General features: G+C 46.3%; 1 protein-coding gene across 1 annotated transcript in view; it reads right to left on the bottom strand.

The window, feature by feature from the left end:
• Positions 1-1798: 1798 nt before the first annotated feature.
• The window catches only part of PLBD1 (phospholipase B domain containing 1), a 47890-nt gene continuing 23003 nt past the window's right edge, over positions 1799-26685 (bottom strand). The window contains exons 5-11 of the mRNA XM_090042745.1: positions 24435-24596; positions 22174-22318; positions 13094-13294; positions 12835-12975; positions 6353-6538; positions 5590-5696; positions 1799-3791 (exon numbers count right to left, since the gene is read on the bottom strand). Of these exons, the coding sequence (XP_089898871.1) occupies positions 3624-3791; positions 5590-5696; positions 6353-6538; positions 12835-12975; positions 13094-13294; positions 22174-22318; positions 24435-24596 (1110 nt within the window). The 3' untranslated portion in view covers positions 1799-3623. The remainder of the gene's footprint in view (positions 3792-5589; positions 5697-6352; positions 6539-12834; positions 12976-13093; positions 13295-22173; positions 22319-24434; positions 24597-26685) is intronic.

The following is a 26685-nucleotide window of genomic DNA, read 5'->3' as shown; positions in this document are numbered from 1 at the left end:
TATTTCTGTATATGCTCCATGAATATGATATTACTAAGAATTAAATGGCACCGGCTGAAAGACTCAAAGCTCCCCTTGGCAAATGTTAGCTCTTAATCTTCACCTGATTTTTGACTACAGAAAAATAATAGAGCACTTCTTCTGCTGTAAAGAACTCAGCAAGCCCACCACAGGTCAGAATGCTTTTAGCACTAAAGATTCCTATTTGAAATCCCTGGGTTTATCTAGAGTCACATTTGCCCACCTACCAATGCTATTTTGTGGCACCCTGGTTAAGAATCATTGGTCTTGATAAACACTAGAGAATTTTATAGGCTCTGGATTGTTTCCATCACTTCTCTTCCCTCTCCCCCAGAGGACTGGGTTTAGGGATTGTTTTTTCTAGTTTGGACCAAGTGCATGTAGTTTATACATGGACTCTAGTGATGTATAAAACCTGTAAAATGTTCTTGTGTTCCATTGCATTTTACCTTCTGCAGGAGATACTTATGGATCCTTATGGAGAAACGTGGACATAAGGACATTAGAACAGGCACTAGGGACGGTGGTCAGGGAGAATCTCCATGCTCACCTATCACGATCAAATCATTTGTGTATGATCTGCTCAGGAAGCTGGGGCCTTTCCACATAAGTTCCCTGCAGTAAGGACAGTTTTTCTGCCCTCCCCTTAAGGGGAAAGCCCTCCACCCCATGCAGTGATCTAAGTAAGGTTTTTGCCACTTTTTGTTTAGAGAGGATTTTCTTAAACGAAGGCTTTGTAATGATCTTTGTTACTGAGAATAATTTGGAAAGGATTTGAAAGTAACTATAACAGGAGAGCATGCTCCATTACCTTGGAATGGTCATCGTAATGCTGGCAGCAAGCTCCCCTGGCTGGCAACCACGTTTCCAGTAGTACCAAGCTCCAAACCTCAGCAAGTGACCATGTCCCTGAAGTCGAGTCAGGCCCCAGCAGCATCCTTCGTGTTCTCGTTCCAGCCTCTTTAGCAAGGCTGTTTAGTTCTTCCTAAAGTGCCTGCATTTCTGCTTCCAGTTCTTGAGCTTAGGCCAGCTTCTCTTGCTAAGCTCTGGGGCCCTAGGCCTTTGCTATGCAAATGAAGAGTTGAACAATCCCATCATCCAGCAGGTCTCTCAACTGACTGTCACACAGATAGCTGTGGTGGTCACTCGAGTTTTATAAACTAAATAAGCCAAATCCCACTTCCAGTTCAGAGCCCTGGAAAGAAGCACTAACAGCGAAACCTCACAAGAGTTGTGCTTCCATTCAACAAGAGCAAAAAAAAAGCTCTTCTGTGCTACCCAGTGACACTGAAACGCACATAAGCATGCTGCCTTCCGTGACAAATGGACTCCATCGGTATTTATAACCCTTCTAGTAACATAAGACGTCCTCCACCATCAAAGATACCAATCCTCTAGTAAGGATTATCCCACCAAGCAACTTGTTCCCCTGCTACAGGATTGCAAGTGACACACACACCCAAATGTACTTCATCCACTTCTTCATCATCCTTTCCCCAGCACGGGCACTCATGCTCAACTGACATTTCCCAACTGACAGCAGCAGCGGATCCTGGAACCACAGGCAACAGGAAGTACAGTCTGGCTGCAGCAAGTGCCATTCCTTCATGTTGAGGGGAGAAATCACCATGTCTGAGGCCCACAAGTCACAGTCTGCTGTCCCATGGCCTGTCCAGCCCGGACTGTACAGCTTGGACAGCCCTGGGTCAGCAAGAACCCTTTAAGCAATGCCAAGCAGCCTTTGGTCCCCCTGACATCATCTTACCTGACAAGCTGCAGTCCTTCTCAAGCTCCTGGAAGACCACTCAATCCTTTAAGAGGCCAGCAGGCACCAGGTGTCATACTACTTCCTTAGCCAATGCAGTGTTGTGCTTTGATGCCTCGAGCTGCAGATGGTAGCACTTCGGCCAGCTGGTTTGCAATCTTACTTTGTAAATACAAAACATGTGCAAGGCACAGCTGTGGTCACAGCATGAGGAAGGATGCGGCTGCTTTGCAACCTGCATGAGAGCTTGAGTGAGGCGCTGCTGCCATCTGGCAGCATGCAGAGTGAAGGACCCCACGTAGACTGAGGCAGTGTCAGAGAAGGAAGGCCCCTCCCCCCATCCTGGTAAACTGCAAATAAAGCCATTAATTTGGATTCTTAACTGAAGAGAATTCTGGCACCTAAGAAAACCAAGCAGTGTTTATTAAAGGAGATGTGCTACAGCAGCAACAGAGGTAAGTGCTGGGCTGGAGAGACTGTGGGTAGAAATGGGACTGATCTCTGCCGCACCCCCTGGACAAGTTGTGGCCTGTGCACTTGTACTGGCTGTACGTACATGTGGCTTGGGGCACAGGCAGTACCAGGCAAATGTCAAACCCACCACAGGTGGGAAGCAGCTGCTGTGCTCACAAGAACACTTGCAGTAAAATTGAAGAGCAGGACTATGTCTGGCTGGGCCCAGCAGAGTCCCAGTAATAACAAATGAAAAGTCCAGTTTCGTTGCTTGCATCCCCTTGCTGCTGTTCAGGTGGTGCAACAGCTCCTGTTGCATGCCCTGTGGGCTGCTCTTCTGCATCTTGATGAGTTGCTTCATTTCCATTTGCTTTACAAAGTGAACTTGTCAGTCCCAGTGCAAGTGGGGACAGGGAGTGGAACAAGTCCCTCCTTTCCTGCACTTACAGCTGGGTCGTGCATAGCCCCGGGAGGATTCTGCTCTTTACATGCCTGCACTGCATTCGCCTGCAGCAAAATCTGCAGCACAGTCATCCTGCCTGACAGAGACACCTGGTCTGATGTCCCTTGGAATAGGCAACTGGTCTGTGTGCAACAGCAAACCACATCTGCCTAGGTTTAAACCACTCGTCCTTGACTTGAGCCCAGAGACTCCCATTGCATCTACTGATTTGAGGTAAGACCAAAAATACATGACCCTTTTCCCATTAGAACGCAGAAGAGAACTTAGCATACTGGATTGTGAGTTCTGGGGGGAGGGACTGTGTGTGTACATACAGTACCTAACACAAAGGGCCCCTGGACCCTGACTGGCTCCTAGGTACTCCCACACCAACAGTGGTATCTCTCGCCCTGGCCCTTCACAGATGTCAAGGCTTTTCACAAAGGTGTTAAATCACCCTCCACTGTGAGGGGCAGGCAATAGTATTAGAAGTTTGCAAAGGCTGCCCAGCCACAGTTCTCAGTGCACGTTACACAGGAAGGTAAGCAGCAGCCCCACTTCACAGTGGAGTGACAGACCCAGCAAACCTCCCTGTTTGCTGCTGCTGGGTGCCCATTTCCTCTCCTCCCCCGTAACTGCACTTCATGAATAACCCACAATAGCTCTTATGGCCCAGATCCCAGAAGAGCACTCAGGTGTCTAAGTCCCAGTGATCTGCATGGGCCATAGCCACCTGAGCACCAGGGAGGATCTGGGCATACGCACCATCTTGCCCCTTTGGTCCTGGAGAATGAAGCTTTAGCAGCCAGAAGAACAGAGAGAGAGAGAGCAGTTAAGGCACAAAGGTAGGGATGTTCAGGCCATTTCATTGTATGTGGGAAGAAAAGATTGCAGGAAGAAGAGAAAAATCTACTTTTCTTCCCTGAAAAAGTGATGCTGGCTTCACAGGACTGGCTTCATGGTGACAAAGTTAAAATTGTAGGACTCAGGCAGGCCCTCATGTCGGGTCTTGTTGAATTTTTTCCAGCTGAAGACAGGGAGCCCGTCCTGCACTGAAGGGCCATTGATGGCACTGGATGCAAATGCCCCCGCCATGTGGAAATCAGACACCTGTAAAGGACAGGGGTTAACAGCAAAGGCCCAAATGCTGCCTCGCTTCTGAGGCAGAGGTACAGCAGGAAAGGAGAGGCCACTTAGGACAGCCCAGGTGGATATGGGCAGGAGGGAGGGACAAAACTATAGTAAACATCTGTGATCTGGGCACTATCTCCATGCACAGACAGGCTGCCTGACCCTTTAACAACCCCTGCTTGGCATAATGCCAACTTAAGGCCCTGGGGGGGGGGGCAAGTGTGTGGCTACTGCCCTATAGTCATCCAGGCTGCCGCAGTGGTGTCAAGGCAGCTGATCTGCTCACTGGGGTGTGAAGAGAGCACTACAGCTGCCCCAGCGTCCCTCTGGGACTCAAGAAAAAGGATACAGAGAAACACCAAGGTAGCCCAAAGCTACCTTTGCTGCACTCTTAACTTTCCTTCCTGTGCCAGGCACAGCTGCCCAAATGGAGGCCTCAGAGATTCCCTCAGGTCCCAGGGCTCTGAGCATGCACTTCTCCAGGCTTTGCAACAGAGATTGAAACAGAAGCAACTAAACTCTCTTTCTTCTCCTGTTTCATGTTAGCTCCACTTCCCTGCCCTCCTCATTGCCAGACCTCCCCTCTCCCTGTGCTGCTGCCATTGCCACCTGAACATCACAAGCTGAGCAAGAATGGCACCAGCCACCCATTCCTCCATACAGACCTGGTTCTGGACTGCTGCTCAAGTGACATTCATCTCCAGTGATCCCCAGCTGCTGCCTTGCAGGACTCCAGGGGGACAGGGAAGAGGGGAGACTCTCACAACTGGCTCTGCCAAAGATGCCAGGTGGGGCCTGTCCCTCAGCCTCACTCCATGCCCAGGGAACCAGCTAGTCCCAAGAGGGTAAAATACCCTCAGACCCACCAGTGCTTCAAGGGTTAACATTTATTTGCTCAATGATTGCACCAGGAGCAGAGTAGCTGTAAATCTCCTGGTAAAAGCTGCTCCTCTTTACTGAATCTTGAATGTAAATGAGAAGCAGCAGTCCTGAGCAGCTCCAGGGAGGAGTCCACATGATTCCCATTAATGGGAGCAGGCAGCTGCTTGGCCCCTTCTCCCTCCCTCCATGATGCCCTAAGAACAAGGAAACAGACTGAGGTGGGACTCTCATTTCAGCTTTTGCTCTGTTCCTGAGCCCAGCCTGCTGCCAGGCTCTAACTGACTCTTGATGGGGTCTCATGTAGGCAGAGAAGACAAGTATGCTCTCAGATACCATGGGCTCTTGGGTGCCACCACCCTCTCCCAGGCTGCTGCATCTCTCCTGTGCCCCTGCCAGTGGACACTGACCCTCACCTTCCCAGGGCTGCCCTAAGAACGGGAGCAAGGGGCAGAACCTATCTGCAAGGCAAAAGAAAAGGAGACCAACCACTACTCACTGGCAGGAACCCCCCCATCCCATGAGCTGGATGCCTCCTCCACACCCCACCCCACCCCAGTTCTCTTGGGGTCTCAGAAACCCTGATAAGTAGCCAGTCTCTGTATGGTAAGTCCCAGGGATGGTGGGAGAAGGTGGGTTGAAAACTACTATGAGGAATGGCAAGTTGCCTGTGGGGGGTGCTCAGCAGGTCAGCCAGTACAGCCATCCTTCACCCTAGATGCTCTCACATGCACAAAGTGTATTGGCTACAACGTTTGGGCTTATACCCTGGCAGCAGCCTGAGGCCAGAGAGGGGGGCCACCTCTCCACCCAAGGTCACACCTGGAAGGAGTGTAGGCAGGCTCCCTGCCTCCACTCAGGAGGTACAGCAGTGACCACATGTTCTAGGGGTTTTTACCTTAGTGTCATAGCAGCCTGCTGGCACTGGCAAAGAAGGGTTCAAGTCCTCCCGGCAGCAGATGGTGTTGCAGGGATTACGCTGGGCATAGGGGTCCTTCAGGTAGTCTGGGAATAAAATGGGGGAGAGAGGAGATGAAGTCTGTCTGCTCTCATGGAGCCCCTGGTGGCAGACATCATGACCAGATGTGATGCAGGCAGGCAGGGAAGTTGCAATGAGTGAGAAGTGTCTTGTAGAAGGGACAGGGGATAATGAGCAGCTCCAGCCTGAACTTTTCTTCTGTTCTTGACTTAAAAAGAAAATGGCAAGTAGCCAGGTCTGGCAACACCCCCTGCAACAGGAGGAGACACAGGATGCTGGAGGCTCTAACCAGCTGATCCTAGTAATATATTATTGCTCAGTGCACCAAAGAAAGACAGTCCCACCCCTGCCCATTCCCTGGCCCCCTGGCAGGATAGGGGAGAGGATTTCCAAGATCCAGGTGTGACAAGTCAGTGCAACCCTATTATGTGGAAAAAGGAATCTAAGTAAAACATCTCTGGCCATCTGCACCTAGAGATGGTGCTTAATCAGCCTGCCCTGGTGTTTGAGTCCTACTGAAGAAGTCCGGTCAGTGGCAGGAGAGGCCTGAATCCTGAAGGGCATTCCAGCGGAAAAGCAGCTTCCCCATGCCTGGAACAGCAGGGCTCAGGGTCACTGCACTGCCTGTCACACAAGCAGCAATAAAAACAATCAGATCAACACATAATACATGGGTACTTACTGTTGTATCTCATGATGTACTTCATGCTGTCCAAGTCAATCACCTTCCCTTGGTCCCGCCGGAAGATTTTTGCTCTGGGAGCGAGTTCATAAGAGAAGTCCAGCCCATGCTTCTGGACATATGCTTCATACCCACTCTGGATGTAGATGTTTTTGTGAAAGGGGATGTTGTAAGAAGGCCAGTATCCTGCAAGAGAAGCCATCCATTCCTTTAGTTAATTATATGAGCAAACTCTGTTTAAAATATCTGTTGGTTTAAACACCATGTTTGTCCTGACAGCACACAACCAGAGATGTGGCACAGACCCTGCTCGACAGCAGCAATGTGGCCATTGCAAATATGTGAGTTAATACACAGGTAAGTGCACTGCTGAAGCTGTTTGGAGAGCCCTGTCCCTCAGACACCCACTGTGAAGACCTGCCCTCAAAGCAGCCTGGGGCAGCCGCAAGCTGGGCTTACAGGAGTCTCGTGGTACACCCAGGAGAGATCAGAGTAATTCAGATCAAATCTGAAGAGAGTAGGGCACAGATCACATTTCACGTCCCCTCACTGTCTCTCTGCAGCAATCACATCTCGGCATTGCTGAGCTTCCTTCTTTCCAGCTGAAGAGAAGGGAAAATATCCTCAAATACAGACTGCTCCATCCCAATGAGCTAAAGAGGCCTAATGAAGTGCTGAGAAATGGGCCAATGCATGTACAGCAGCAAGGGGAAAGAACATGGGTCAGGCCACTGACCAGACCAGGATCCCTGGCATCAGGAATTCCCTAGGGTCCCCAACAAAAGAAGAAGCCACAGCAAAGTCAGTCACAGAGCAGGAGACTGCAGATTGAGAGCTATCAGAGGGGAACCACAGAAGTAACTTGATACAGAACTGATTGGAAGGTAACTCAGCAGAAAATACCTGGGGAAACAGCCAAGAGGCTAGTGCCAACCAGAGTAGTGATGGCTGGAATGTGGCAGCTGATGGCATGCCCTGACCAGGAAGGGGCACAAGAGGATCATAGGAAGTCTTGCAGGTGCCACTACTAAAAAATATTGAAAAGTGAAAGAGACCTTCACTTCCCTGCTGAGTTTCCCCTGACAGCATGCCATGGGAACTGTGACAAGCACCGGAGGGGAAGCGCTACACGCAAACCCTGTAGTGGCAGAAACCTGAAGGAAAACCACATCCAACAGGAATGCCAGGGGGAATCCCAAGTAAACAGAATGCAAATCTGAGCACTGGCATCTAGCCCCAGAGCTTGGGGGAAAAATGTCATGGGACTGTTCAGGAACAAGAGACTAGGATTACAGAGGTTTAATCCTAAAACAGTGTTTCGCAACTTTTTTGGACTTGAAGCAAGTCTTAGTTTTCACTCATTTTTGACTACAGAAAAACACTGGAGCAATTCTGCTGCTGCCAAGAACTCTGAAAGATAAGAAGAGGTCAGCAGTTTTGAACACTGGAATCCTAGCTGGAATCTCTGGGTTTATCCTGTGAATCGTGTTTGCACACCTAGTAGTGCTAACACTGTGTGGCACCCTGTGACACTCCTGAAAGGATCTCGAGGCACCCGGGGGGAATCACTGACTTAAGAGAAGGTAAACAGATTCCTTCACTATAGTTTTCTCTTGGGCCAAGGCAGTTCTGTTTAAGGCAGTTTTAGCTCCACCCTGGAGCCTGGGTTTACCCTGAAGAGAGATGGGCACTTACGGAGTTATTAGCACCAAGGATGTGTTTGGCTGGGAGCCTGACATTTAAATCCTGCCAGCTGTGACACTCCTGGGGTAGGATCTAGTTTTAAGATCACAGCTTGGCATGGTGCAGAGGGAGCAGGATTGGCTGCTGCTCATGTAATGAGCTGGAGCCTACCAGACAACTGCTACAGAAATCCAAACCAAGATTTTACAAAGTAAATCTGCAGCGGGGCACCAAGACTAGCTGAGTAGCCTGTTCCCTCGCTTTCCAATACATACAAGGCAGAGAAGTGAACCTCCCAGGTAAGTGAACAGACCATACCTGCTTCCATGATACAACCTGGAGAAAGGAGAATCATATATTTTTCTAAGCTGTAGCCCACGCATTCTCTGTAGTTGGATGCACTTGGCCATGCTCTACAGGACGGGCTGGCCAGGAGCCAGCAGATCAGCTTCCAAGAACATGAACTTCCAAAGGGAAGTGGTTCATTTATGATTTGGCAATAAATCTTTTACTGTCTCAGAGGGTGGCCCAGGATGCAAGTGCCTTCCCTAGCCCCACCTGGGTCTACACAGACCGCTACAGCACAGTGAGCTCCTGCAAGTCCTCCTCAAATAAACCCTCTGCTGGTCTTTTCCCAGTTCTGCCTGGCAGCTGTCCAGCCCCACGCAGACATTTCAGTGCCTCCATGAAAGAGCTGAAATGAGGGTGTCACAGGCCTGCCTCTGTAGCATATGAGTGAAGCCAGAAGATGAAACCTGGCATCTTGTGCAGTGAAAGGTGCGCTGGGGCAAGGGGCCCCATGTGCAGGCAATAGGGATACTGCTGGGCCCCTACAAAGACCTTTTTCTTACCCTACACGTTTCTGTCCTCAGGTGCTACATTTTGGAATAAGGACAGTCTTGGAGTGAAGGATGAAACTAAAGGGCCAAGCAGACTCAGTTCAATTCTGGACTCAGGTACAGATGTGCTCTAGTCCTGTATTCAAGTTTCCACCCCGTTCCCTCCTTGGGACTGCCATGAGGTAGGTCCTTGACTACCTCAACTACAGCCAGCAAGTCCAGTTGCCTACAAACTGCAGCCTCTTCCTTCAGGTACAGACCTGTCTGCAGCACCCTCTGCCTTTGTTACCCCATGGGCTCAATCCTGACTGCCTGCAGTTCTGAGGTTTATACCTAACGGTCACCTAGAAGCTCACACTACTGCAAGTGCAGCTGACAGGGTGAAGAGGGCAGGAAAGCCAGAGCACATTACCCCTGCATTCACTTAGCTGCAACTCACAGCACCAGCGTCTGTTGAGCAAACTGTGAATGGTCTAGATCCCTGTTGTCTCAAGATCCTGCCTCTGCTGTGCTCCTAAAAGGTGCAGGTGCTTCTGTAGATTGGCAGCCTCTCCCAGGGCCAGTGATCAGAGGAGGGGCAGGCATTCTGGAGGGCACTGGAAAATTGTAGAAATGTATCTAAGCCTATCCCTGGCCAACACACCCATCTACACTGCAAAGCTCTCCTCTTCACTCAGGCTTCCGCTCCATATAGCCCTGAAGCCCCCGTGCTAGCACTTAGCTCGCTCATGTTCGCTCCAGCACTTTAAGAGCTGCTATTCTGGTGTTGCAGTGTATACATTTCAGACTTCTGAACATACAGAAGTTCAACGCGCTTGATCCAACGGAAGCAAAATGTACCCAGACCCTTTGGGGATAGCTGCATTACCAGTCCTCAGAGCAAAGTGCTGTTTATTCCCACATGTAATTTTTCCAGAGCAAATTGCTCTGGGATTTTTCCAAACTACTAAGTGCAACAAGCTTCTTGCCTGTTCTTCCCCTCCAAACCCTCCCATGTTTTTAAAACTTAGCCACAAATTCTGACAAAAGCTGATTTCTAATGCATACTTCTGCTTTCCCCAACTGCTCCTGGGATGGCACTGAAACTGTTTCTTGCTTCTGCATCAACTCTTCCCTATGTTGTTCTTTTTCTGGTGCAGGAGCGGACTGAGACCAGGTTTCCCTTCCTTGTTCTTGCAAAAGTTTAATTTTCCTAATCACGAACTGATTGTTTTTGTCAACTCTTGGGCCTTGACTTGTTCCTCTTCCTACTCTTTTACTTAACTCTTTAATTCTCACTGCACATTTTCCATCTTGTCCTTCTCCACCCACTTGTGACTCCTTACAACCAACCACTCTGGAGGACAGCAGGACTCCACTAGAATCTCTGAGGTCACCTGCCTCCTGGTCCTCCATATGCCAGAGCCATTACGAGCTCTAAGGGCTCCTCCCAGAAGGGGGGAGGGCGGAGGTGGAGGTGAATGAGCCAGTTGGCAGCATGCATCTCACCCCCTCCTAATTGTTTTTTCTGAGTTTGCTAGGCATCTGAATGGGCCATCAAGATCAGCTTAGCTACTTCCAAGAGTAGGACTGAGCTTTCTCTGCTCACCCAGAGACATGTGACTAGGTCTTCCCCTCATGTGACCCTCAAGCAATTGAATGTTTAGGAATTTCGAACGAGTACTCATGACAAGGCTGAGGGCAGTGCAGAGGAGTCCCTGAAAATCCTGGAGTGAGGGAGTCAAGGTCATGTCCATATACAGCATGACCTCAGACCACAGTTATAGCCCAATGGCACAAGTCAGAAAACACTTAGGGGTAGGGAATGCACAGAAGAGCCTAAAGGTAGGCCCAGCGAGCAGGTGGCCCGAATCAGACTTGCCCTTCTTGTCCTGAACTGAATGCAGGGTAGAAACATGTCAAATGAATTGCCAGCCAGGAAGCTGAGGATCAGAAGTGCAGATGGGGAAAGTAACTTCCTCTAAGCCAAGGTAAGACTCAGTTGGGAGAAATACAGAGCCATCCCCCAGCTGAGCTGGCAGGACAATGTAAGAATGTCCTCACAAAGGAGGATGTGCTAGAAGGAAGCAAAACAGACCATATCAGGAACAAAACCAAAGTGCTGCTGTACAGCATTGCTTTCAACTTGGGTTAGCTTGGGATTGGAACAAGGTGCATGGGCCAACAGCCCTGGGGCCCATCAGAAACCAGGATCAGCCCACCCTGAACTGGCAGCACAGTCTCCCAGGTACCAGTGCCTGACATTAAGGGAGCCATCAGGGAAGACTAATACAGACTATATTGTTGTCAGCAGAGCTGGGACCCTCCTATTAGGCATCTGGAAGCCATGGTCTTTTGCCCAGGTAACTCAGTTAAACATATTGGATCAAGTCAGTTGGTCAATGTTTGCTCCTGGGCAAGTTCTTGCCTCTTCCAAGGTCTCATATGAGAAGAGAGTTTGGCTTCAAAAGGCAAAGCTCTGCACCCCCCAACTAGCAAGCCAGAGCAACACGGCACCATGGTGGGGGGGCAGCTGTCATGTCAACCACTGAGAAGGACAAGGGGGAGTAGCTGAGGGAGGTCACCTCCACCCTGCCACCAAATGGTTACCATCTTGTCTAGCTTCTGTAGCTGGACTTAGATCCATCAGGGTACAGAGGGGACAGCTCCCTTAAAAAGGAGGGAGCTACTGTACAGGAGTATTAGAAAACTAGCCTCCTTGCTATAGCCTTTTTCCCCCTATCCTACCTCAGGTCAGCTGCCATCTTCTTTTCTAGGATTGGAGGGGTGATGTTAACCTAACCCTCTTCCCCACCCCATCTCCTTATAGTCTGGTCAACAGGAAGAACAGCTAATGTGTCAGCTGCTCAGTTTCCAATCCTCACTGAGGGCCTGGCAAAAATATGCTCCCATCCTGGTCTTGCAACACATTGACTAGTTAGACTTCACAAACTGCAATAAGCTCCCTCACCCTGGCAATAAATAAAGCCCGATTGTGTTCATCTTCCCTATTTCCTCCTCAAGCCATTTTGGTCACAATAAGAAATGCCGAAACAGACCCTTGTTTCCATCTTTTTACAGGATTAAAATATTCAGGGAAATTTAAGGTGCATTAAAGAGTTTTATAACCCTTTTGTGGCTAACACCCTACCAAAAAAAATTCTGTATGCAATGATAGTCCCCAAAATATATGCTAGATACATCCAAAGTGTTAAAGAGGGCAGAAATGCAAACAGAAACAATCGCCACAGCCCATATCCCTCATGAATTGTAATAGTAGAAAGAGGGGCCCTTCTCCAACTCATCACCTCTTTAGCAGCACAACCACAGGCCAGCATGCAGAATGCTGGATACACACAAGTATCTGGAGAACATTTGCCTTGTATAGGGCTTGATACTTGAATGTTTGCATGATTTTTACTTGGCTTTGGGTTTGGTTTTCAGGCAAGTTGTAGCTAGTTTTCCTGTCATTTGGAAAACAAACAGACACTGGATGATGTAGCCCCCAGGAAAACTTAGCCTAAAGGCTGCATCTGGTTATCATAGAAGTTTTCACATTTCAAAACCTATTTTGTGGGGGTACAAGCACAGAAAGGTTTGAGTGACTCCCGTGGTCATGCAACATTAATTAAACAATGATTCTGTCTCTCCCAAGGAAGAAAAAACCCAAACAAGCAGGGAGCTCCAGAACAGGGCTTGACTTTAGAGGGGAAAGTCAGTCAGGGAAGGAAGGTGAGGATCTCTACTTTGCTCTCCAGTGCCTCCTAAGAAATGTGTGTTACATATTTCATGAGACATTGCAGTTACAGCAGGTAGGAACCAATTTCATATAGAATAACAAAGTGCATCTCAAAAGCACTGAATATCATGTAACAGAAAATTCCAGGGCATAGTCCCAACATAAACCCTTCCCACATGTAATACCATGCTCCTGTCAACTGAAACAACTAACTTTGCCAAAGATATTATAGCAGCTTTTACCTCTGCGGAGAACATCGGTCTGATCAGAATATTCCACAAGTTCTGGGATCTGCTCAATGATGTAGAGTGCTCCGTCATCAAGCCTCTTTTGCAGCTTGATCTTCTTCAAATCTAGAACCATGTACTGATTGTTATAGGTTCCTAGGAGACATTTAAGAGAAAACCAGATACTTCACCTAGTGCCTAGAGAATCAGGAGAGGAAGGGGGAAAACAGGCAGCGTCTCCATTGTTTAGAGGCTCATATGAAAATGTATTTACCTGAATTGTACTTCAAGAAAGTTTGTGCCCAGGCTTTACCAGTGTCTGCCATCATGTTGGCAATGCGGACCCTCTGCCAAGCAAAGAGCGCCTCTGGCACAATTTGTTTCAATAAAGTGTTGTTCAGCACGGTGTTTGTTGTCTGCAACATCACCAGGCCACTGCCAAGCAAGTAAAAGTCATCCAAAGATATCAAAAACCCTAAAAAGAAAACAGAAAAATTCAGGGGGGTTTTCTTTGTTTGGGGTTTGGTTTGTTGTTTTTTTTTGGGGGGGGGGGTAGGGAGGAGGAGGTCTTACCATAGTTGTAGGACAAACAACAGAGACGTTATGATAAGCAATCATCCTATTTCTAAATTATTGCTTATATAATTGTACACAACTACAGAATATGGATTTAAAGCAAGAACATTCCTTTCCATCTTTCAAAAACCACTAGCAATCTGTTTCAGCTTCAGATTTTTCAATTTTGAAAGCACAAGGTGTTTCACAACATTATCATGAGTGAAGAACTGAATTATTAATTAGGGTAGGCAAGCCTCTTCCTCACTCCACCTAGTAAAATACAGCTAGCTCTATTCCTAGAAGTGACTACAAATATGGAAACTTCACCATTGATTGTGAGGGGAGGAAAGGAGTATTTGTGGGTGTATTGGAGTTTTATCAGCTTCTCTTAGAAACAGGTTTACTACTATGTATTCCCATTAGCCCTGCAGAAACAACACAGCCATTGGACAATGAGCAATTTCATTCTGCCTCTGACTGCACATCAACAGAAATATTAATGCCAGTTAAGACTCCATGCCACAAGAAGTACAGAGCTGAAAAGATAAACACCACCTTGGAAATCACAGGGATTGCCCAAGAGTCTTTTGCATAGGTTTCCACAGGAGTTGGGAGAGCAGCTTCTTCATCCAGGGGGAGCTCAGCTGGTGAGTTCAGCGCTCACTTCTCATTACTAGCACAGCTTAGCAGGCAGTAAGGAACGACAGCCTCTGCCCACAGCTCTTCAGCTCTTCTTCTTGGTGAGTCCTGGCATAACAAGTTTGCAGGGTGCTACCCTCTGGATAGCATGTCCTGTAAATATGTTGCTTGATGGAAATAGTATGGTAGGGACCTAAGTATGATGGCTTAGACTCTTACAGCACCTTCCATGGGAGGTTCTACTGGTTTGTTAAAAAAAAAACAACCACTGAATTAAGTTCAGCAGCTCATGAAGTAAAATAATTATGGTCCCCATGTTTCAGATGGGGAAGTTGAGCACAGACCAAGCAACTTGTCTGAAATCACACAGTTGTTCACTAGAAGGGCCAGGAATAGCCTCTCAGCTCTGCTTAACACTCCTGTGCTTTAACCAAAAGACAGACCATCTTCAAATGAGAAATACCAGGCCTGCAATGTGCATACATCCTCCATTAGAGCAAAAGCAACTTTGAAATCTTGAGCCTTTATTCTCCTTCCCAAATCAGATCTTTTTACAGAGTACATTGAGAAGAAAATTACTTTACAGGAAATGGTTCTCTGAAAACACAGTAGCGGTAGAGTCCTGGAACAGACAGGCAAGGAAAACATGTAGCCTCAATTTTGGAGTGCTTAGTTCCAAAAATTAAAATGTAGCAACAGATAAAATACATCCCATACACAGCTTTCTATAATCAGAAATGGAAGAGCAACTAGCTGCTTCAAGAAGACCAGAAGGGAGGTTTCACTGTCTTTTAGATTAGATTATTAGATACCAGAGTGATGAACCACAGCATAAATACTTAAGGAAACTAGAACCAAAATAGTTCAGCTAGTCGTAAGTTCATACCTTGAGTGATTTCAGTGCCTTCTCTTGTCCTTCAGCTTAAAAAGTACCCTAGTTTAATAAAATGTAAGGGTTGGGTTTTTTATTTGTTGTTTCTTAAACAAATAAAGCTATGTTGAAATAGCACACACTTGATCTGAACCAAACTTTTCAAACAATAACTGGCAATGATATAACTCAAAATGGGAATTATTTACTAATGGCATTTTAAAGTAAAAGTAATCAAAAGCCAGCTAAGCCAAAAACAAGATTCCTTTCTTCTGGACAGTCCCATTCACAGGTTTTACTGAAGAGTGTTGGGGGGTGAAAAGTCCTCTACCCTTTCCTAGTCTGATTGCACAGGTGCAAACATTCCATCATGGCCTAAACAATTTTACAGGCAGATCCTGGGTGAGGGAGAAGTTAAATGCACACTACAGATTCACCCAAGAGAAAAACTGTCAAAAAATAAGCACATGTGAAACTTAGAGATATCAGCAGATAGTAGGATTTCTGTTCTGCCGTCCTTGTCTTTTACACTGTGTTTAAGTAAGCATGAGAGTTTGAAGTCATTGAAACTGCCTTTTATGTCACCTGTTGCCTTTCCATATAATTCATTGACTTCATCTGCAAACCAAACTCCCATTGTCATCAACAACAAACAGTTTTCTTGACTGCACCCCTTCCCTTCTGTATCAAACCAATACAAAGTACTTCTGAGGGTATTTTGTGGATTTGAGACCTTTTAGATTTTCTCTAGACATCTGTAGACAGCTGTGATTTTTCTAAGACCCTGAGCCTCATTCATCACACTACTATTAATTGGCTGAGAAAAGCAAACTAGCTTTAAAGGCCTGGGCTACAGAATTCTCTGGGAAGTCAGTGCAATGAGCAGAGCATGGGAGTGATGTGACCTGGGAGTCACTGTTAGTAAAGGGTTTCTGCCTTTTAGTACCAAAACTCTTTTGTGTTTTAAAAGGTCAGCAAACTCATTCTAGTACAGCTAGATGTGCTAACTTGGCCTGGCAGCAACAGAGACGTGTGGCTTTTTTGTCATCACTTCACAGTAAGGGGCAGAGCATCTTGGTTGAGTCTAGAATGCCATGACTATTCATGACCATGAGTACTTGGGAGCAGTCTCTTCCTCTCTTTTCTCTTCCACCCCCCTCTGTTGCTCCCTCCTTTTCCCTATCTTTCCCTCTCTCTCCCCCACTTCCCTCTCCCTTTCTATAAGGAGGCCTAATGAGATGCTCTTTCCCAGGGAAGCAGGCATATCTTGTAAGTTTTCTTTGTCAATGAAGCAGTTCCCATTCTGATCTTTCACACTGAAGCTTCCTTTGAATTCCTGAATGTGACTGTGTACCACAAACACAATGGATTTTGCATGCAGAGGCCACTTCTTCATGCTTTTGTTTAGCAGGCAGGATGCTACCTCCTTCCCTGGGACTTGCTCCTATCATAGTGTTCTGGATTCCTCTAAGGCACTGCTCCATGCTTCATGCAGTTTGGCCTTAACGAACAGCTACAGATGACAACTAGTTCCCCAGCCTGCTCCACTTCAAATGTCATGTGCTGTGTTTAGATTCAGTGACAGCATTGTTGCATTCATGGCTGTGGGTGCAGTGTTAAGTGGCCAAGAAAAGGGAGGCCCTATACTTTACATCTACTGACATTTCTCCATTTGTCTATTGTCATAGCATTCCTCTTCAGGCAGCAAAGGGACACTGTCAGGGAAAGAAGCAAACAGGGCAGGTGACAGATATGGCTGTAGTTGCTTGAGGTGGTGACTGATGACTGGCTGAGATGCCTCTGATGTCACAATAATGTTCAAGACTCCTCAACCTGCAGCACAGAATGGGCACTGTCAGGGGATGTTGAAATGAAACTGATAAAACAGGTTTGGGGACAGTCTCTTTCCTGCCCTGCCTATCAGCTGCCAGGCTGGCCTACATAAGCAATGATGTGTACAACCCTCTAGCTGTATCTATTTATAATTGCAAAATAAAAAATGATTAATCAGAAACATAGAACGTGTTCTGACACACTCTTAACAAGGAGCCTAATTTCCCAGTCTTGAAAAGACAGAGTGCTGTAATCAAAAATTATTATTTATGGTAACTCCACTTGGAAGATTGAATGTCTTGGGCAATTTGGCCCTTTTCCAGGGTCAAAGAATATACTAATCAGGGTGGAGGTACATTTCTTCTGGGACACATGTCACTCACTCCTTGAAGCTCTTGGAGAAGACATGATACAACTTTGGCCAGCAGGCCTAGTTCAACTCTTGTAATTTACTATTAAGTCGGTAAAGTAAGTACTGCAGCTAGCTCACAGGGATGTCTGTCTGTTTTATGCATGTAATGCTCACCATTTCTGAGACATGGCAAGTAGAACATTTATTTAAAATAAAATGATTTAGCCTTCCAGCTGTTTCACAAGGAGAGCTCTGGACTGGCCTTCTCAAACCTTGAGTGGTTGGGTGGGGAAAAAAAAAACTTTTTCTGTGCTACATGCTCAGGAGAAGGTTGCAGTTCTTTGGAGTGATTGTGTGGGACCTCTGGGTTCTACTGTGGATTCGGAGGACACAATGACCTAGAAGAACAAGGCTCCCTCACGTTACCACAAGACAACAAAAGAATTTGGAAGTTCTTTCCCTACGCTGGGATTTCCCTAGATCACAGCTAAGCCAATGTCTCGGAGACTGGTTTATCATTTGAAAAAGCCAGAGTCTGTAAGCCATGTCTTTAGCAAACTCTGAACTTGTGTAATCAATGGTTCTGGCCATCTTAATGCCATGTGATATTGCACCATATCAAAGCTTCCACCAAATTTCTGTCATGGAGAAATCTGCTATAAACATCCTGAACTTTGCTGCAGCCAAAGGACTTCAGTTTTTAGGATGGTCCTAATAATTTTGTGAATGATAGTGGAAGATCACCATATCAAAGTCTGTCCTGAGATGAGAAAGCTTTAAAGAGGGCCACTTCTAGAGTGTTTCTTGGATGCTTTGATTGCCTCTTGGGAACAAGTTGATCTTTAATATCTTCCACAGTGATATGCCTGATCAGCTAATTAGTGAAAAGGGGAAGACTCACATTTCAATCCAGTGAAGAGGCCACCCACACAGCAAAATATTTCATAGCAAGGGGCCAACCCAGAACTTCACATCAGCAGTTCTGGTCTCTGCTTCCACAGCTAAAGCACCATGGAGCATCCAACATCTGGAACATATGGCCACTTCTTCTAGAAACCATGACGGTTCTCAAAGGCATATTTACTAAGAAGCCTCAGGGGCTGTAGCCATCTGGTTTTTTGTTTGCCAGAAGTAACCTAGAATAAAATCCAGAAGTAACCTAGAATAAAATCTTTTTCTCTTCACTAGGCAACACAGACTTGGTGGTGTTCTTTACAACACATGCTGGAATTTATGTAGAGAGACTGTTCAGCAGCATGAAGAACTGAGTTAGTATACATCAGGGATGGACAAAATATGACCTACTAGGCAATTTCATCCAGCCCGCAAGTGCCCACCAACTAAGTGTACCCCACCCAGTCCTTCCACCCAAGGGTGGGAGCATGATGCCCACACACACACACACACACACACACACACCCCTTGCCCAACATACCCTATTGCACCTCTCTCCCACCCTTGTTCACGGAAGGGCTTGGCCCAAACATCATGCAGCTTTTGGGCAGGGCTGCTTCTGCCACTGCTGCAGCCACCGAGGGATCTGCTCGGCTTCCCCAGTGTCCCACTTGCTTTGGGCGCCAGGTAGGGAAGCGGCAGGGGTGGGGCTGCAGCTGGGGAGGAGCAGAGAGCACAGGGCTGGGGCTGGCAGGAGCACGGAGCTTGGGTGGACAGGGTGCAGGTGTGAGGGAGGTTGGGGGTGTGTGGAGACCCCGCCACACATTCCCTCCCCATGGCGCATAGCCGCCGCAGCAGCAGCGGGCAGGGGCACTTGTGCCCAGCATAGGTGCTGCTGCCAGCAATGTGCGGCTCAGGCCAGCACTACATAATCAGGATGAGAAGCGCAGTCAGGCCAGCCCGCTTCTATCATGCAGGGCTCCCCATGGTGCATGTGCAGTTCCTGCACTCACACAGCACTGGGGAAAGCCCTGCATGATAGAGCCAGCTGCCCTCACCACTCCCTGCCATGCAGATCCTGGGACTCCATGGGAAGCAGGGGATGAGGCTCCTCTCCATTCCCGGCAGAGTCCCAGGACCTGCATAGCAGGGAGCGGTAAAGACAGCTAGCTACATTGCGCAGGGCTTTCCCCGGTGGTGCAGGAGCTGCATGTGCACTTCAAGCAGCCCCATGCAACAGAGGTGGGCCAGCCCAGCTGCGCTCCTCACCACTATGCACATTGCTGGCCAGAGCCACACATCACCGGCGGCAGCACCTGCACTGGGCATGAGCACCCCAAACGCCCCCACCTGCTGTTGCCACCACCAACAGGTGCTGTGCACTATGGGGGGTGGGGATTGTGGGGGTCCTCATACCCCCCCCACCCTCCATCTCCCCAAAAACCCCACACACCCACACCCTGCCCCCACCATTCCCCCCACATATACACATACCCTATTGGCCCCTCAAGCCCCCCACACACACATACCACACCGTATACCTCCCCACACAATATACAAAACTAAGACTTTATTTTTTAGTTATTATGCAATCACTTCTATATACACTATGCAAACACAAATCATGACAAAAAATATTTTATAGTAAGTGTTTGACTTTTAGTGTATGATTTGGTTTTTTTCTAGTTCCAAGACAGCAATCCTTACCTCCCAAAAGAAGCGTTGCCAGAGGGCAAAGGCAGGGACTTCTCGTGGCAAAGGGCAGAGGGCAGCCAGGGGGCAAAGCACCTGTCAAGGGGTGGAGCTACCCTTGCAGCCCTCAACAGCTCACCAAAACTCAGTAAGCAGCTTCAGCCAAAATAATTGCTTGCCCTGGTATACATTCTTGAAAGGTCAAAATGTAGTGAAAATTTTCAAAACCAGCTTCAAAAGCCGTCTTAGAGAAAAACATTTGCCTAAGTATCTTTGGGAATGGAGGTCCCACAGGGAGCACCTGAGTACTTCCACTTCAATTTTGTTCAAGTGCCTGTAAAGAAAAGCCACATATGCTCTATGTGGTTAGGGACACCAGGGACCCTTTGGCTTCTGTAGCATGAAAAGCAGAGCACTAATTGGAAAGAGTTCCTGAAATCCCGAGTTAAACAAAAGTGGCTGTGGTTCTATTAGAAAGGTATTCTTCTCCTAAAAACTCTTCTCTTCACTTTAAGATAAATCACCATTAAAAAAAAAAAATTCATTTCTGCCTCAGACTCATGCAAAGCTAACTCAATCAGCTTTGCACTTTGTTTTATTCTTTCAAGTTTGTATCCTCCTCCACCCACTTCTATCCCCTCCTCTTTTTCTTTTCTTTTCTTTTTTTTTTTTTTTTAAAAGCAAGAGTCCATATATTTAATGTTTAAAATTAGCTACTGGCACTTTCTAACATTCCTTTAGGAAAGCTGAGAATGAATTGTGTTGCCAAATCTTTCTGACATCATTTGTAAATATTCTGTCCGGCTGCATAACTAAAACATGAATCATGCATAAAGAGCAAGGGAAAAATGGCTGCGACAAGAAGAATAAAGTTAATAAGTCAAGAACTGTCCCCCTCTCTCACATAGCCCACTGCAGCCAATAAGAAAATGTGTGTGTGTGTGTGTGTGTATGTATGTATGCATATATATATTACACACGTATACACATGCACAACCGCATGCAAAGATTGGTATTTCAATGCCAGAGGAATCTACACAACCACAAAATGTCCCATGCATGATACTCCTTCATAATCCTATTGCAGCATCAGTCATGCCACAGAAATTTAACAAGGTGTTCAAAACGGTGTAATTACCAGAGATGCACTAGTATGGCATGGGTTGGGTAAGAGGAAGATCAGCCTAGCAGAGGATTGTAAACAACACAAACAGCATTCACACACTGTTTTATAAAACAAGGGTTACAAAATTCTGTTTATAACTGTGCCAAGGGTTGCTAAATGTTTAACAGGTAGTGTTAAACCTGGAAGACAATATTGGCATCTGCAGTAGGGGTGTGCAAAGCAGACCCTATTTGGTTTGGATTTGGATTCAGCCCGAATTGGGGACAGTGATTTGATTTGTTGATTAGGATCACTGTCCCCAATCAATCTGGCCATATCTGAATCTGAAGGTTCGATGCTAATTTGAAGAATCAGCGATTCGGCCATAGATGCAGCTTTTAATGTTTTTTCTACGTATCTCAAGGTATCAGCACGGCTTGTGAACGCTGTGATGCTGGGGCGCATGGAGAGTCCCATAGGAGTGCGTGGGCCCTCCATGTGCTCGGCAGTGAACCTGGAAGTGGACTGGAAGTACTTCTGGTCCACTCCCAGGTCTGCCGGGATGCGCAAGGGGGGACCACCTACGCCTCCCTTGGCTCAGCGATCGGCCATGGGGGGACCCCAGGTGCCCCCTCAGACCCAGGAGGCACCAGTTGCCTAGCCGGGGGGGGGCCCCCTGCATGCTGCCCGGTGGACGCAGAAGTGAATTTCTAGTCCACTTCCCAGTCTGCTGCCAAGCACACTGGGGTCACCCCCATGCTTCTGTGGGACACTCCATATGCCCCAGCATCGCAGTATTCATGAGCCACCTGCTACCTAAAGGTATGTAGAAAAAACATTTAAAGCTGTCTATGTCCGAATCACTGATTCTTTCCAAATCTCTCCAAATCCACTCAAAGGGTTTCAATTCGATTCAGAGAGATTATAGGGTCCCGATTCAATTCAGATTCAGAGATTTGGCCACCAAATCAGGCCAAATCTCTGCCAAACTGAATTGGGAACCGAAGCTTCGCACAGCCCTAATCTGCAGCTATGGCCCCAAAAACAAGTTACTTGTCAGTTATGGGCACTGCAGCATGTCATCTGCTCTGAGGTAACTGCCTGCATGCATGCTCTTACCCTGTGGTGTGGGAAACTTACCTTGGGGCAGCTTACCCCATTGAGAGTTGAGCTGCTTTCATTGACTGTGGAGCAAGACTTATTGCATAGACAGTAATTGCAGTCCCACTCTCTTTACCTCATGGTAGTTTGTTTATGTGCCCAGATCCAAAGGTATAAAGGTACACCAGTCTTCTTGCTATTTCTTGAAGTCATGTACAGAGGAGATATGACCACTAGACACTCTCTGGATGCAGAGATCAACATATTTATGAATGTTATATTTTGGGTTCAATTCCCCCACCTGTTTACCTGGGTAACTGCTGAAAGAGACACGACCTGTGTAAGTCTTTGAATCAGCTATTTTGAAGTCCCAGTGTTTATATATTCTCAGTGTTGCTGCATATGTGAACCAGCTGGAATGAGCAAAGTAGATGTTCTCATAGCCAGGAAGAACCTAGAAAAGAGCAGCAGAACAGTGAGCAAACTTAAGTCATGTCCCCCTTTGTAATTATACATGATGAATTCCAGAAGTGATAGAAAACAATTTGTTACAGATAATCTGATGGATTTTTGCAAGGGTTCAGTGAATTATCAGATTCCTCTGATTTTAAAATTGTTATTACAATTATTCACTGAAATTTCTGAGAATAATTCTTGTCCAGTTGACTGTTTTCATACAGTTAGCAATAAGTATTCAAAATGAGTTGCTTTAGTTTTATTGGACCCCTGTGGCATATGGTATGTCTCAGTTCCTTAACTGAACAAGTACTGCTTGCAATCAAGCTTCCTTCTTGCATGTTCATATTTAAGCACATTCAATATTTTATTTCTCCAGTTCCTTTGAATGAGCTGGCTAAAATACAGAAAGCAAAGGCAAGTGAATTCTGTTTAAAAAGTTAAATCCATATAGACAGAACATCCTTTGGAAGTATTCTCCCAGCAACAATGCTCAGCATTCATACCAAAGCTAGTTACAATAAGTAAATGCCTGACTTATCTGCAGCACAAGCTTAAGCTGCTGCTGTGGAGGAAACACAGTCTCCAGGTTCCAGCTAGAGACCTGAGAAATCCTAATTGCACTGTCTTTATCTCTGAAGCATCATGTGGTGGCCATAATAAAAAATGGGAGTGCTTATAAAGCTGATGATGCACCCTCTCAACAGACCACCAGTTGGTCAAAATGCATGGTCTTCCCCTCCTTCTCCCCCTCACACTGCAGGATATAGCTATACTCTTCCAACTGCTGACCTGAACAGGGAACGAGACCACTATTAGATATAAAGCCCGGATTTCATGTCTATCCACCACTTTGTAATCAGTCCCCTAGTATCCAAGTGCCCTGAACAGTAGTGTAAGGGCATGTGTAAATGAAACAGGGGCCCTAAATTGAAGCAGTGGGTTTTTAAAAACACTGCTTCAATTTAGGCTCTTTAAATCCCCTGTCGTGCACACACCCGAACTTACCTGCCTCTCCAGAGGCGGGGAGGGGAGGGTGAGCTGCTGATGGACAAAGCCATCCCTGGGCTGTGGGGGATGGGGGCTGGCCCTTCCCTCTGCGGCAGCATCACCATCCCCACAGGCACCTGGCTCAGGTGGCCCGGGGGAGTGGGGGGGGCACCATAGCCATAGAGGGAAGCACCAGGCCCCTGCACAGCTCAAGCAGGTAGGAAGGCTCCAGGAAGGGGGGGGGGAAAAAAAAAAAAAAAAAAAAAAAGATTAGGCTCACGGCTTTTTTTGTTGTTGTTGTTGGGCAGAGCCTGCCTTCCTGGGCTGCTGCCAGGCTGCCTGCATCGGCTTCCTACAGAGCCCGAGCTGCACAGAGCCCAGTGCTTCGCTCCACGGCTGTAGGTGCAGCAAACTAAAACTTCTTGGAGGAGTTTTAGTTTGCTGCGCCCCAAGTGATTTAAGGTGCATTATACTGCAGAATTTGCTACAGGGGCTGGAATTACTGCACAATATGCCGCCAATGTGTGCAAACACCAACACCATTAAAGCAGTGCAAAAGAATTTAACCCACTTTAAAGTGTCGTGCACACATGCCCCTTGTTTAGTCTACACACAGCCCATGTCACAACCACATGGCCTGGCATATCAGATTCTACTATGGTAGTGGGTTTCCCTGTGTTTTTATGAAGGGGTCACGTCTGGAAAAAATCTGTCCTTTCCAAGGGCAGCACACAGCAGGGACACAGGTTAAGCAAGTACCTCAAGAAAAAAAGAATGCATCAAAATTTGTCCTCTATGTCCACAACACCCAATTATTTAATTAGGGGTTTCCCATTTTCAGGTATTAAATTCAATGTTATGAAAAATGCAAGCCCAAATACAAGGGCAACAAGAGACAAAAGCAAAAGCTAGAATTCCTTGTACAGAGAACACAGTCTTACACATATGCAGTTTAAAAAGTGGGGAAGCATGAATGGTGTTTGTATGATTCCCAGCACAATGGGGCCTTGATCCCCAGTGGAGACCCTTACATATTTCTGTTGTATAAATGAGAACGAGAGGGTTATAATAATGTACAATTACATCGCGTCTTCTCCATTACGATGAGAAATTGTTGTCCTCACCTTAATAAGAGCAGAGCAGTGACCCATGTCCCACTCATATTTCCTATGATCTCCAGGGTTAGTAATCCATCGTTCCCATGCTGAATATGTAAATAATGAAGGGATGAGGTCCAACAGATCACCAACTGCGTTTAGGAAGTGGACATCAAAGATGCTCAGTGGCTAGGTAGGGACAAAAAGAGAACACAAAACTCTTGCTTTCAGATGGAGAAGTGACAAAGTGAGTGATCTCAGCTATTAATATCAGTTATTTTCATTTTCATCTTCAAAAGCACTCATGAAGTTGTTCCTTTTACAACTGATATTTACTCACATAAGCTCAGATATACCTTGTGGCTCTGGGCCACAGTGCTTTTTCAATGGCACTACATATAGCATAAGTAACACTCCAAGAGAAAAGGAGAAGTTAACAAGAATTTTTAAAACCTATTCTATCTGTACAGGTAGACACTGTTCAGAGGAAGAAGGTGCTGTACTACTAGGTTTGACCACTTTAATCTAACTGCCTCTGAATACTCTTATTAATAAATAACCCAGATGAACATGTTAGGTCTCTCACAGGCAATCCTAAGAAATTAGGTTAGTTAACAGCGTTAATCAATATGAACATTAGCTGCTCAGACTGGTAAATGGAGAGAATCCATCACCAAACACATAGCTAAAGACTTTTAAAAATACAGCTATGGCTTTAGAGGGCCAAGATTATCTAGTTTACAACTACTTTGTAATTTATCCCTTGAAATATTCCCTTATCCTGTCTCTACCAAAATAACCATTAAACAAAAGTCTGATCTTAAATCCACTCTACAATGGAGTCATTTTCTGAAACTTCCCTACTCCTGTTAGTCCAGGCAAGGCTTAACAGGATGACAGAATGCATGTTACTGAGTGATAAGGCTGATTCAATTTATGGTCAGAACTCAAAAGCAACCACAGCACATCTATACAAGTCACTGTTTCTGTCTAGGAAGCTGGCCACCCCTGGGAGAGGATGGCAGGGACAGGTGGAAGAGAAAACTGAAATTCTCTCTGCTGCTCTCTGTTTTTACTCAGAAGTCAAACAGGGAAATGTATTGCCCATTGGCTATTCAGACAGTTCTGCTTTTGCGGTAGCCAGAAACAATAAATGTTGTGCACTTTTTTACCCAAAGTTCCACCAGACGGCAAGGCTTCCCCACTCAGCCAGGATGGGCTGCTGCGTAGAAGAAAGGCAAGACAAGCTTTGTCATATACTGTATTGCTTTATATTCCCTCACATTTTTGTTGTAAGGGAAATGGCAGGGAAGATGTCTTTGGTCTATAAAGAATTCAAAGGCTCAAGTGTTCTGGTTTTACATTTTTTCAGTAAGGTGGGCCATCCAGAACAAGGGTCCAGACATCTGTTATACAGATTCCCAGGTGATACTCAGGTGTAGCTTCTAGATTAAAATTCATACATAAAACAGTTCCTAAAAATAATTAAGGGCTGGATTAAACCTATCTGTATAGAATATACTAGGTGTGAGGGAAAGATGGTGGGTATTTTCCAGCGTCCAATGTATTAAAAAAACAAAGACATCCAGAACCAAATCATTGTCAGAAGCAAACAAAATAGCCTCCGTCCTTTTAGCTAAACTTATTCTCACTCCCTCCTTTCCCCCCACCCCCATTAAAACCTTCCTAAGCATTTTAAAACCTGGATTATAAAAGTAAACCTGAAACCACATTACTGCCAAAGTGTTGGGAGCTGACAAAAGTTGAGAAGGTCCTCACAACAGTGAATGTAACATCACTAGATGGCAAACTGAAATAATATATTTGCACGTGTTTACACTTTTCGTATGAGTTTAGAGACTCCAGCTTCCAAAGCCCCTTGTCTCCTAAGGAGGACAGTGAGATGTGTCTAATCATGTACCAGGCCATGTCCTATTGTCCAGATGTGACTGAGAATAATCTGAGACAGCAAAGAAAAAGCATAGATATTTCAAGCAGTCAAGTGTCATTTTTAAGAGATTTATCAAAGCAAAAGACAGACAAAGGTATAGGTATACAGCAGTAGTTGATAAGTCAGAGACTGACACATACATGTTAGCTCTGGTAAGCACCAACAGAAAATTACAGTACTAATCATATGTCAAATAAACAGACGGGCAAAAGCAAAGATGTTCTGCTTTCAGTACAAACATATGGAATCCAAACATAGGAGGTGCTGCCCAAAGCTAGAAATGTAAAAAGGCAGAGGAGTGGAAAAGGAACCACAACACCTGCTCCA

Source organism: Crocodylus siamensis, chromosome 4, assembly GCF_052110815.1.
Source record: "Crocodylus siamensis isolate JL-2025a chromosome 4, ASM5211081v1, whole genome shotgun sequence".
Classification (NCBI taxonomy): Eukaryota; Metazoa; Chordata; order Crocodylia; family Crocodylidae; genus Crocodylus; species Crocodylus siamensis.
This window is presented reverse-complemented; position numbering and strand designations above follow the sequence as displayed.